Source organism: Arachis ipaensis, chromosome B08 (assembly GCF_000816755.2).
Source record: "Arachis ipaensis cultivar K30076 chromosome B08, Araip1.1, whole genome shotgun sequence".
Lineage (NCBI taxonomy): Eukaryota > Viridiplantae > Streptophyta > Magnoliopsida > Fabales > Fabaceae > Arachis > Arachis ipaensis.
Window position 1 is genome coordinate 19,820,375 of NC_029792.2, and position 13,705 is coordinate 19,834,079.

Genomic DNA, 13,705 nt, shown 5'->3' on the forward strand with positions numbered 1-13,705 from the left:
TAGTTTAAATAATGTTATATATTTAACTTAGGTCATGTTATATTATAAGGATTATATAGATATGGTAAAGGATTATTAGATATTAGTTTATGTAAAATACTATTTAGATTAATGTTCCATCTAAATTAGTTAGGTTAAATTGAATTATCATAGTTATTTATTTAATAATTTTGGTTTGTTTTGAATAAGTTATTTAAATAGTTAGTTAGAATTGAGTTACTATATTTAATTTATGAAATTAGTTTTCTTTAATTTCTTGATATGTTTTATAAAAAATTAGTTAATTTTGAATTATTTATTATGTGTATTTAATTTTATTATAATTTATTTTATTTGTTAAATTATGAGGACATTATGTATAAACGAGATCAGATTAATCATATTACTAATAAATTTGGACGACTGGTATAATATTTTACTTATCTTTTTTTTGTAATTAATTTGTCTTATTAGTTATTGCCTCAAATTTATATAAGTATGACTTTGTTCTTTGTTAGGGTGCCTAGATTTTGTGGACGAGAAGGAATTTACTATCGCGTCCAACGAGCAAATCAGATCACACCTTAGACATGCTAAATTTGAGCACGTAACATATATGATAAAGTGAAATTATGATTGGACACTTGTCTCTACTTTGATTGAGAGATGACATCCTAAGTCTCGTACATTTTATCTGTCCTGTAAAAAGATGCCCATATCATCTTACAAGACGTGGTATATCAGTTGAGGTTGAATATTGATGGAGATCTAATGAGCAGCTGCTTAGATTTATCGGAACAGTTCTACGACGAATGTTCTATCGAAGGCTTCTGTTAGCAGTTGTTAGGTATTGTACTCGGACAAACAGTCATAAAATAAGTGAATAGTAAATCTCTCATGGTTTTCAACATGTGGGCAATTAAAAAAATAAATAACTTTAAAAAATTTACATTTGTCCAACGATTGTGTCAACCTCTTGTTAAATGTATGTTCTTGTCATCATGTAATGGATACTTAATTCATACAAAATCTTAACTTATTAGAATTGATAATAATAATAATAATAATAATAATAGATAAATTTTTGTAAAATAAAGTGTCATTTATTATTATTGGATATCTGAGAATGTCACTACCAGTAAGAGCAATTGGAATGCTTTCTTCTTGGATAGGAGAAGGCCTTTCAAAACCCTTCTCATATATTCCCATGAGCAACTCTCGCTTCAAATAATCCTCAAATTCATTTCTTTTAGTTGCTGTCACATCCTGAAAAATAAAATTAAAGCAGATTCAATACCAACACTAGAACATATAACATAGAAATTACCTGCAAATCTTATAACCACAGAACCTTAAGTGGCTTACCCATAAATGGTATCATTAATTATGCCTTTCAAGTGGATATTATAAACGTGTAAATATGAAAAAACTAAATCAGTTTATCTCAATTTCTCAGCAATTTAAGTAAATTAGTTAAAGCAGTTTATATAGTGAAAACAGTGAACTGAATGCCTAATAGAGAGCAAGAATTAGGATATTAAAAATGACATCAGTAAATAAAAAAGAAGCTAGTTAAATTCTATGACCAAAACTTCAAGAAGCATTTCATTATAAATGCACTGATATTATTTTCAGTTTAATCTTCCCCCCCAGTGAAGATCAAGACTGCTGTTGTTCTTAGAATTGGAGCACATTATATGAAAATCAACACACAAAACAGGACAAATTAAAACAACAACCCTCCAACACTTAGTTATTAGCTGACACCAAAAGACACTATCAATATTAGCAGACGAATAATGATAATAATAACAACAAATGAATACTAATAATCTAAATGATCCAATTTTAGCATTAACAAATCAAAGCATTAAAGGTTAAATTTCAGCAACTGCAAATAATATCAATTTAAAATATCAAGCTAGATCCACCCTCTCGCATACTCAACAGCTAAAAGACTTAAGAGTTGTACGAAAGAAACTATAAGTTATATCACAAACTTAGACTCTATGTATTATTAGAACTGATATATTATTCTTAGTCATTGTCTTTAATTATTTATTAATGAATCTAAATAAAATAGAAGCATGAATGCTTGAACTCATGTATTCAATTCTTGTAGATGAAATGAATGATTGAAAAATTGAAATCAGTATTATTACTTTTAGATAAACTTCATTAACAAATAGAAAATTAATAAAATACAGAAATCAGTATTATTACATACTAAATACACATGCGCTAAATGCCTATTGCAGTAACTATCACATCATGAAGTAAATATTAGAACTGATATATTTTTACAAACTAAAGTGTTGAAACATAAATATTGCAAGGACTAAAGCGAGTACATTTAATCTTTTACAGGCTAAGTTTTTTAATGAAAATTTTCCTAGGACTAAAGTGTAGTTTTACTTTCAATTTAATTATGTAAAAGATAGAGAAAGAAACAACTTCTAATTGATATGACAAGTCAAATTTCACATAAGAAACTAAAAAAATATATGCTTAAACGAAATATGTAAAGAATGGGTAAAGAGAAGAATGGGCAGCTTACTAATACATGAAAGTTAAATTAAATGTTAATTCAAAAAACTTTAGAAAGTAAAAAAAAATTCACACGACTGAGTCCATGAGAGAGAACCTGTTGGTATTCTAGATCAAACTTTAAAAACTCATCATCATAGTTCTCAACCATGGTGGCCAAGCCCTTCAGATTCTTCACAGGCTTACCATTGAAAGCAAGAACCTATATGAATCTAAAAAGAGAAGGGGAAAGCATTTCAAATCAACCATTGATTAAGAAGCCAAGACATGAGAAACAACAACAAGTTGTTCATCAACAGATTGTGCCATAGCATGTAGATGTTTCTCTAGGAGCTTCACTGGAGCATTAAATTCATAATCTTTACCATACTGGATCATACAAATTAAGAAGCAATAATAAAGTTAGTAAAAAATATATACTCAAACAACAAAAGATAATTTCCAAAAATAAGATTTTCTGTAATCATAGGCACAAATTTTCTATAATTTCCAGAAATAAAATTTTCTGCTTGTGAATAAATCCATACCTGAATCATGACTTCCAGAGGTTGAATGCACGATGGAACATACTTATTAAGTCTCAGAGATTCAAAATTTTCATTAGAAGCTGGAAAAAAAATACTAATAACAGTTTTGTTAATTGTGAACTACAATGTAAATGCAAATAGAAGCACTGAAAATCAGAAGTTTAAGGTAAAATACCAGAGTCTAAAGGTTGTACACTTGACACCTTCAAAGGGAGGTCTTCAATAAGACTCTCTGTTCTCTCGCTCGCGCTCTCTCTCATCTCCGTCCTGCTCAATGACGACGACGAGCTCTAGGACAACAACGGTGACGGCGGAACAGCGCAACGACGGTGGCTCTACGGAGGTCACGGTGGCTAGACTGTGCGGCGCTACAGCTTGCGAGGATGACGAAGATGGTGACGGTGATAAACCCATATTTTATGATATAATTTGTGCTCAAATTGAATGTTTTTATCAATTCTTCACCCACTTATTCATGTAAATTGCATGGTTTTACTTTTCCTTCCTTATTTTATGATATATGTGAAAAACATATTTCATATGCTTTAAAAATATTAATTTTAATTATCTTTTATTACCATTCGATGCCGTGATTTGTGTGTTAAGTATTTTCAGATCTCATAGGGCAGGAATGGCTCAAAGGACAAAAGGAAACATACAAAAATGGAAGGAAAGCACAAAAATGGAGTTTTGAAGAAAAGGGAGCGACGCGAACGCATGGACGACACGAACGCATGCCCAGCGTGAAATGGCATCGACGCGAACGCGTGGATAACGCGGACGCGTGCCTTGAGCAGAATGCAAATGACGCGTACGCGTGACCAGGAAAACTCTCACAGGTTCAATGTTCCTTTAAATTATTTTCTACTTTTATTTATTTTATTATTTTAATTATTATTTATGTTGCCCAATTGGCTTATGAACTTTTCCATGTTAGAACTTAAATTTATGTTTAAATGCAATTTGAGGTATTTCAGATTTAAGATTTCTTTCTTTTATTTATGTTACTGCTGCTTCCCATCTGAAGGCATTTTTATTCGAGTAGATTTATTTTCTCCTTTTGACCTTGGTTAAGTAATTGATAACACTTGAGTTATCAAACTCAGCTGTTGTTTGAACATTGGAATTTGCTGATTGATTTGAATTCCAATAACTCTAGTCTTTTCTTAGGAATTGACTAGGACCTGAGGAATCAAATTAGTTAGTCCACTTAGGGGTGAGCACGAGTAGCGGGTACCCGATTACCCATTCGAACCCGAACCGAACCAATTAAATTGGTTCTGAAACCAACGGGTAATCGGGTCTAACCCGAACCAAACCGATGACTTTTGTTAGTGATTGGTTCGGGTATCGGTTTTGGGGGCGCGGAACCCGAACCAACCCGCGAACCCGATCATATATTAATTAAATAAAAAAATAAAAAATATATATGGCTTTTTCATTAGACAATGATTATTCATTATTAATATGTTTGGATTTTAATTAGTTTAGTTTTTAATGTATTTGGTGTTTAACATGTTTGGATTATTTCTGTTGATGTTACATGTTTATTGTACTTGTAGAATTTTTAAGATAAAAATTTGGTTTTTTTTTATGAATTTCAAAGTCATCGGGTACCCAATTACCCGAACCGAACCAATCCGTTCTTAATCGATTTGGTTTGGTTTGGGTACATGTACAAAAAAATGCAAATCCGAACCAAACCGAACCAATTACATTTTGATCGGTTCGGTTCTAATTTTACCATAAACCCAAACCAAACCAACCCGTGCTCACCTCTAAGTCCACTTGACTTTCCTTTGTTTAGCAAGGGTTAATTAAAGTGGGAACAAAATACAATTCTCATCACAATTGATAAGGATAACTAGGATAGGACCTCAATTTCTTATACCTTGCCAAGAGATTTTATTAATTATTAATTTATTTTTCTTGTCATTTAAATTACTTGTTCTTTATTTAAAAAAAAAAACCCAAAAACATATCTTTTTTCATAACCAATAATAAATCATACCTCCCTGCAACTCCTTGAGAGATGACCCGAGTTTTGAATACTTCGGTTATAAATTTTATTGGGTTTTGTTACTTGTGACAACCAAACTTTTGTATGAAAGGATGATTGCTTGGCTTAGAAACTATACTTGCAACGAGAATTTATTGTAAATTCTAAACCATCAATCTTCAGTTCGTCAAAATGGCGCCGTTGCCGGGGAGTTGCAACTGTGTGCCTTATTATTGGTTATTGTAAATATTTTCTTTTGCTTGTTTATTTTTTTTATTTTTGCTTTTAATTTTTATTATTAACTATGAATTCTCACCCCTATCGCTTTGAGTTTGGTTCTAATAATGTTGAAAGGAATGGAAGCTATAACAGGAACATGCATCAAGGTCAAAACAATCAGAGATTGATGGAGCCACGAGAATCTGATCAACCCTTTAGGCAACAACACCTTCCAAACTATCATGGACGATGACCATTCAATAATGCATGTCAGAACAATAGTTATGGTAGACCCACTTGTAATTACCGACAAGCACATCATACACTTATGAACCACCTTCTCAACACAGTTTTGAACCACCACACTCACAAGCCAACTACTACCATTCACCTCCATATGACCCTAACTCGTATCCACCCCAATTCCAACCTAATTACTCCCAAGAACCACCACTTTCTTATGCACCATGTCCATATCCATCACTCCAAGAATCAAGGGAGCAACTCAAGGAAACATTTGAAAAATTTCATGCCACACTTCACCAATTGAATCAAGCGATAAATAGACTACCTTCCCGACGTTCGGACACTCAAGGAACCCCCATGGCTTCATGTGGACAAACTAATGAAGAACACAGCATGAAGGAGATACTAGAAACCCCACTGGACAGTACGGAGCATGACTTTGTACTAGAACAAGTGGAGGAAGCTGAATTTATTGAAGAAGAAGAATTGGTTGAAGACTTAGGAGACGCTGAAACTCCATGGGAATCCAGAATTGTGGAGAATTCCGTCAGGAAAAGTGCAGTTGATGCTGAGGAGGATAGTGCACAGCCCCCGAAGCAGGTATCCTATGAAGACCTGGACGGAATAACTCAACAAGCAAGTTTCCTTGATAATGAATATCACGAGTCAAGTTCTCTTAGTAATGAACTTGCATCCGCAAGTGAATTCTTTGAGATAGAAGAATCTTCCCCAAGTGAATACGAAGATGATGCGGAGGTAGACTTTTCGCAACCTCCAACGTATGATTTGAGTGATGAGGAAGATATCGAAGACTTTGATCAAGATATGGTTGAAATTGAAGAAATTTACAACGAAGTGGAGGAATTCACAGAAGAACACGAGGGAGTAGAGCTTGCAAAATCACTGGAAACACCTATCCTAAGGCCATTACTGCCCAATACAAACTTCAAATGGGTAAAATCCTTAGCTTTTATCTTTACTTCTCCACTTGAATATGGTTTGCTTGAAACAGATGGTCAGCTTAGAGCTCTTTGCGGCTTTAAGAGTAAAAAGGAAATGGTCCGTGCTCAAGGCTGGTATGCAAGATTCAATAAGGTTCCACGCTTCAATTTGAAGTGTGAGGATTGGTTTCGAGTTCGATTGAATGGGTCTCGGAGAATGTTTGCGCCAAAACGACGCTGGAACTGTGCGTTTAGCACAATTTTCAGTGACGCGTTTGCGTACTCCACGCGTTCGCGCCAATACCCCTTTCTCGCCCAATTCACGCGATTGCGTAATCTACGCGTTCGCATGGATTCAAAAACACTAAACCCCCATTCACGCGAAACCCTACCCATTCACGCGAAACCCCCCCACCCCCTCTGCAACCTCTCTTCTCCCATTCCCCAACCACCACCACTCCTGGCCGCCCAGCCCCGACCGCCGCGCCGCACCCGACCGCTGATGCCCCCTTCTTCTTTTCCTCCCTCCCCTTCTTCCCTTCCCCTTCTCCCCTTTCCTCCTCCCTCCACAACCACCAAACCGCCCCTGCCCCCACCTCCGACCGCCGCCGCACCGCCGCCCACCGCCGCTGCGTCACCACCATACCGCCACCATCGCTCTGAGCCTACTTTCTGTTTCTACACACCAGGTTCCGCCAAATACCGATTTCGTTTTCCAATTGGTCAATTAGTTGCATATTTTACAGTTTTTGTTCGAAATAAGATAGTTAGCAATGCATGATTATAGTGGATTCTAGGTGGTTAGGTAGCTAGGATGTGGTTAGTGGATTTAGGCCTGATAATTGCACCGTTCTTGCTAACTATTTTTATCTGATTCGTAATTCTGAATTTGCTGTAATGCTGTGCTGTTCATATGTTGCTCTTCATTTTGATGTTGCTGTTAAAATGTTCTTTAATGTTCTTGCTATTTGTTAATCTTTCCAGCACTATTTAATTTCATATGAACTGATTTTTTTCTGCTGTTTACTACCCGGGAACATCCAATTTTAGCCGAAATGCTGCCCAATTTTCTGCAAATTTATGGTTTATTCTACCCCCATTCATGTATTGGTTTGAAAACTCATTATTTTGCATTACTTAGCTACAACCAAACCAATTCATGAATGCAAGGGCTAGCATTCTTATTCCTTTTGGTTCCCTGAGTAATAAATTGCTTATTGATGATTTCATTCTCATTTTACACTTACTTTATCTACAGGAATTATCATCAATAAATTACAATCCCTGCTTGAATATGAGTTGATTGTTCCTCAAGTTTGTGAATTTCTTGGTAACTAGGAAAACCATTCTCATGCCACTCACTTTAACTTCCTTTTTAACTCCTAACCAGTTTAGCTTTCTAACTTCTCTTTTTGGTTTTTTCCTAACTACTTTAACTTTCTAACTCAAGGCATGATTACTGTTTTTCCTAATTAACTTGAATTCCACTTCTATTATATTTTGGATTGTGATTTTTACTCTCAAACTTTTAACTCGAATTCAATCCAAAATGTACCTATATTTACCTCATCTATTGCTTATATTTCTCTTTTTGCCTTTATGCTTACATTGACATAACCCTACTTGCCTACTTGTTTTCCTGCTTTAGTCCTTCAATTATATCCTGCTACTTCTGCTTTTCAGGATGTCTGATCCCAAAACTAAGGGAAAAGGCAAGGCAACTACAGGCAAACGAAAAAGAGGAGAATCTTCTACCTCTATCCTGGATATCCTTCACGACGATTCCTGGCGGGAAAAGAACTTTATCCCGCAGGAAAAGGCCGACCAGCTCCTCACTGCCACAGATCAAGTAAAATTTGCAAACAGATACTGTGAGCTAAAGTATCCAGTGTTTGCCACTGCCAGGAACCTCTACCTAGAGAGAACTCTTAAAATTCCAGAAGAACTCACCCATTACACTTCCGAATAGATAAAACAAAGAGGCTGGTTCTTCATGGAACGGAACTTGACAGAGGTCAATGCATCCTGGGTCAGAGAATTTTACTCTAACTATTTCAAGACCTCCCTGGATGCAGTGCACCTCAGAGGGAAACAGATTTTAGTCACTGAGGAAGCTATTGAGGATATCCTCCAACTTCAGCCTAAGTCAGATCAGCCTGACAGTTACCAAAAGGCTGAAGAGGATATAAGATACATGAGATTTAACTGGGATGCAGTTAAGCAGAGAATAACCCTTGATCCTACTGCCGCATGGGTCATGGGTAAGAATACAGTGATGCCTTAGGGAATCAAGCTGATATATTTGAATGATGAGGCTCGGCTTTGGCAGCAGATCCTGAGTAACTATGTGATGCCGAGCACTCATGAGACAGAGGTGCCCGCTGCTATGATCACCCTCATCTGGTGTGTGATGGAGGGTAAGGACTTGTATCTTCCATGTTTCATTAGGTATTATATGGCCAGGGTCCATGTCAGAGGCACTCTCCCTTTCCCTTATCTGATCACCTAGCTAGGCCGCCGAGTTGACGTGCCTTGGGAGCTTACTGATGAGAAGCCAACTGCTGCAGACTGCAAGAAGATCATACCTCACAGTAGGAAGTTCCAAGCCTTGGGATATAGGCCGCCTTTCCTTACAGCTTCTGCTGAGGCAGCCACATCCTCAGCTGCCCTTCTGCATCCACTGCTACACCAGCCCCATCCACTGCACCTCCACCTGCTCCTGAGCCCATTTATCATCTCGTGCACCGCCTCTTCGCACGCCTGGATCGTACGGACGTTGCAACAAGCGACGCTATGAGCACCTAAAGTTGATGATCCGATCCGGCAGGGACATTCCCTCCGAGCCTGACACCACTTCTGAGCCATCTGATGTGGAGGCGGATGATCATGAGGAGGAGGCACATGCCCAGACTGAGCAGGGAGGACCTGAGCAGGCTGCACCACACCATGAGGAGCCCCACCAGATCCAGGTCGCAGATTCGGAGATTCCTCTACAGACAAAGCCTCCGCTTCAGCAGGCAGCTCCTCCTACACTTACCGAGACTGCAGATCCTCAGCCTACCACAGAGTCACCGGCAGCCCATCCTTCCGGAGATGACACTTCTCACACCCAGCTTGAGTGAACATCGAGGACGATGCTATTATTTAAGTGTGGGGAGGTCGCCATCTCTGGCGTACTTTATTTTGGTGAACCACTTTTCATACTCTCTTTTTATCCTATTTTGGTTATTTTTCTGTATTTTTATCTTTATTTTTATTTTTATCTTATTTTGTCTTCCAGTACTTGCACATTTTCTTCTTTTGCTGTATTTTTACTTTATTTCTACATTTTGCACTTTAGTTTATATATATATCCTAGATATTCAGTTTAGTCTAGTTGCAATTTTAGTTATTAAGTTGTGATATAGAACATATGGATTAATTAGTTTAGTTTACCCTTTTAGCATACGATAACTTGGATTAATTGAAAATAAAAAGAGTAAAATAGAAACTTTAGTATAACAGAATCACAACAATCCACACACTGTATATATATAGCAATAAATGATTGGTTAATTTACACAATATTTTTCAAGGAAGAACACTAAGATTTTAAGAGCCACCCTAAGATTCACATTGAGAATAATGGGAACCCTTGATTTCCACTTGCATGACATACATAACTGATATATGGTTTTTGAGCCAAAGAACACACAACCTGTGAGTTTTTGAGCTTATTTGTATGGTTACATTATTTAACCATAATTATTTCATTCTTGTGTGTTCGTCCTTCTTTTTTATTCTGGTGATCTTTACTTTGTTTCAGTCTATATGTCCAATATAGAATATAGATACATACCAAGAAATGATTGAGGCCATTGTTTAAATTGCTCACTTATCCCAAATTAGCCTACCTTTTACATCACCCTTGTTAGCCCCCTTGAGCCTTTTAAATCCCCTTTGTTCTATAACCACATTACTAGCCTTAAGCAAAAAAACAAAATAAAAACCCCAAGTTGAATCCTTGGTTAGCTTAAGATAGAAATTGTGATACACACTAAGTGTGGGGAAATATGGAAACATGGGTTGATAGGAAAGGATTAATTCAATAAGATAACAAGGATTTTGGGAGCATGCTCATGTAAAATCAAATTAAACCAAAACACCATGTGCATTGAAAATGTTATGTTTATATAAAAAAAAATCTTTTTATAAATAGATAATAAGGGAACAAAATTACCCCAATAATAAGTTTAGTGAAGAAATCAATGCACATGAGATAAGAATCAAAATGAAATTGGTACATGAGTATGTATTAAGAGAAAAATTGGGAATCCCAAGAAAGTTATAAATTATAGAATATGTATATGTTAGGTGAGACCTTAGACTAATTAAGGATTCAACTTATAGCTCACTTAACCTTATATATATACCCCTACCTTTACCTTGGCCCCATTACAACCTTGAGAAAGACCTCATGATTTTTGTATGTCTGTATTCAATATTTGTTGATTAGTTAGATGAAGAACAAAGTTTTAGAAAGCAGGAATAGGAAAGAATAGAGTGATTAACCCCAAACACTGAGTGACTAGAGAGTAAACACAAAATTCAGTGAGGGTTCAATAGCTCATCACCATATATCTCTGCTTAATTGTTTAATTGTCTTGCAAGCTTATGAAATATTTTAACCCAACTCAATTGTGACAGTGCTTTAACATGCTTTAGGTTTGGCTATACATATATAATTCTTTGAAAATATGAATCAAATTAACCATATGTAAGCTCTATATATATAGGCGGATGATAATAAAAATTGCATGATTCATATAGGTAGTTTGTATTTAGAATAGATTGCATTGCATGAGATTCCACCATTCTAACTTTACCCTTTCTCTTGGATTTAGCATGAGGACATGCTATTGTTTAAGTGTGGGGAGGTTGATAAACCCATATTTTATGATGTATTTTCTTCCTTATTTTATGATATATGTGAAAAACATGTTTCATATGATTTAAAAATATTAATTTTAATTATCTTTTATTACCATTCGATGCCGTGATTTGTGTGTTAAGTATTTTCAGATCTCATAGGGCAGGAATGGCTCAAAGGATAAAAGGAAACATACGAAAATGGAAGAAAAGCACAAAAATAGAGTTTTGAAGAAAAGGGAGCGACGCAAACGCATGGACGACGCAAACGCGTGCCCAGCGCGAAATGGCATCGACGCGAACGCGTAGATGACGCGGACGCGTGCCTTGAGCAGAACGCAAATGATGCGTACGCGTAACTGACGCGTACGCGTGACCAGGAAAACTCCCAGATGACGCAAACGCGTGACCCACGCAAACGCGTGACAGACGCCACGTACAAGAATCTGCAGAAAACGCCCCAGCGATTTCTGGACCCTTTTTCGGCCCTGATCCAAGCCAGAAACACAGAATATAAGCCAGAGAATGGAGGAATCAAAGATATACGTAGAACAATATTCACATTCATAATTTCTTAGGTTTTAGATATAGTTTTTAGAAAGAGAGGTTCTCTCATCTCTCTTAGGATTAGGATTTAGGATTTCTATTATGTTTAGGCTACTTCTCTTCAATCACAGGTTCAATGTTCCTTTAAATTATTTTCTACTTTTATTTATTTTATTATTTTAATTATTATTTATGTTGCCCAATTGGCTTATGAACTTTTCCATGTTAGAACTTAAATTTATGTTTAAATGCAATTTGAGGTATTTCAGATTTAAGATTTCTTTCTTTTATTTATGTTACTGCTGCTTCCCATCTGAAGACATTTTTATTCGAGTAGATTTATTTTCTCCTTTTGACCTTGGTTAAGTAATTGATAACACTTGAGTTATCAAACTCAACTGTTGTTTGAACATTAGAATTTGCTGATTGATTTGAATTCCAATAACTCTAGTCTTTTCTTAGGAATTGACTAGGACCTGAGGAATCAAATTAGTTAGTCTACTTGACTTTCCTTTGTTTAGCAAGGGTTAATTAAAGTGGGAGTAAAATCCAATTCTCATCACAATTGATAAGGATAACTAGGATATGACCTCAATTTCTTATACCTTGCCAAGAGATTTTATTAATTATTAATTTATTTTTCTTGTCATTTAAATTACTTGTTCCTTATTTTAAAAAAAATCCAAAAACATATCTTTTTACATAACTAATAATAAATCATACCTCCCTGCAACTCCTTGAGAGACGACCCGAGGTTTGAATACTTCGGTTATAAATTTTATTGGGTTTTGTTACTTGTGACAACCAAACTTTTGTATGAAAGGATGATTGCTTGGCTTAGAAACTATACTTGCAACGAGAATTTATTGTAAATTCTAAACCATCAATCTTCAATTCGTCAGACAGCGAAGAACCCCCAGCGGCGGCTCTGGCTCAACAGCGACGCTTCTCTCTCCGCGATGGCAATGGCTCCCCGCGTGCGGCAGTTCGGTGGCGGATCGGCAGCAGAGCGCGGCTCCCTCTCTCCCTCAACGCCTCTGCAAAGCAAATCTCTCTCTCCTCCGGCGCCTCAACGACAACGGTGACGGCGGGAAGGACCCAGCCGCGTCGTCCCCTCCTCTCTTCCCCTCTTCACCCTCGAGCTCCCCCTTCTCCTTTCACAGTTTTCCCTTTTTCCTCACTCACTGAGTGTTGTGTGCGTGTGTTTAGGGATTTAGGGTATTAAATTGAGAAATTTGGGATATTAGGGTTTTTATTAGAAATTTTTAGGACTAAGATAAAATAATAATTTAAAATTTAAATATAATACTGTGAAGATTATTTTTGGAACACATAAAATTTCATTTATCAAGATATCATTGAGTTCAAATAATTATTTTTAATTTAAATTATAAAGTAAACATACTAATTACATTTTATAAAATACGGTTAAATTTAAAATATCAATTACCTAAATTAAATTATATGATCTTTCATTATTTTTCCATCATAACTTTAATTTTAATTTATATAAAATAACTAATTAAAATAAAAATTGTACATAAATATTAATTGATTTAAATCTAAAGTATTTACAAAAATTCATTTAATCATTCCTAATAAATTAATCTCTAACTCTAAGAACTCAATTTAATAAATAAACTATAATTTATTTATAATAGACATTTTTTAAATTTAATTATATAACACTTCCATTATTAAGTTATTAAATTATTTTTTATATTATTAAGTTCTAAATTATTTTTTAATTTAAAATTAATAGTATTCAACTTAATTTTTTATTTATAAAATTA

At 35.5% G+C, this 13,705-nt stretch overlaps 1 protein-coding gene across 1 annotated transcript; it reads right to left on the bottom strand.

Moving 5' to 3' along the window:
- Window positions 994-13,082, bottom strand: LOC107611967 (ATP-dependent RNA helicase DRS1-like). The gene is made up of 5 exons (XM_021108171.1): window positions 12,868-13,082; window positions 3,229-3,429; window positions 3,054-3,133; window positions 2,624-2,728; window positions 994-1,245 (listed from the first exon to the last, which is right to left on the bottom strand). The coding sequence occupies exons 2-5, from the start codon at window positions 3,311-3,313 to the stop codon at window positions 994-996; spliced, it is 522 nt and encodes a 173-aa protein (XP_020963830.1). The 5' UTR covers window positions 3,314-3,429; window positions 12,868-13,082.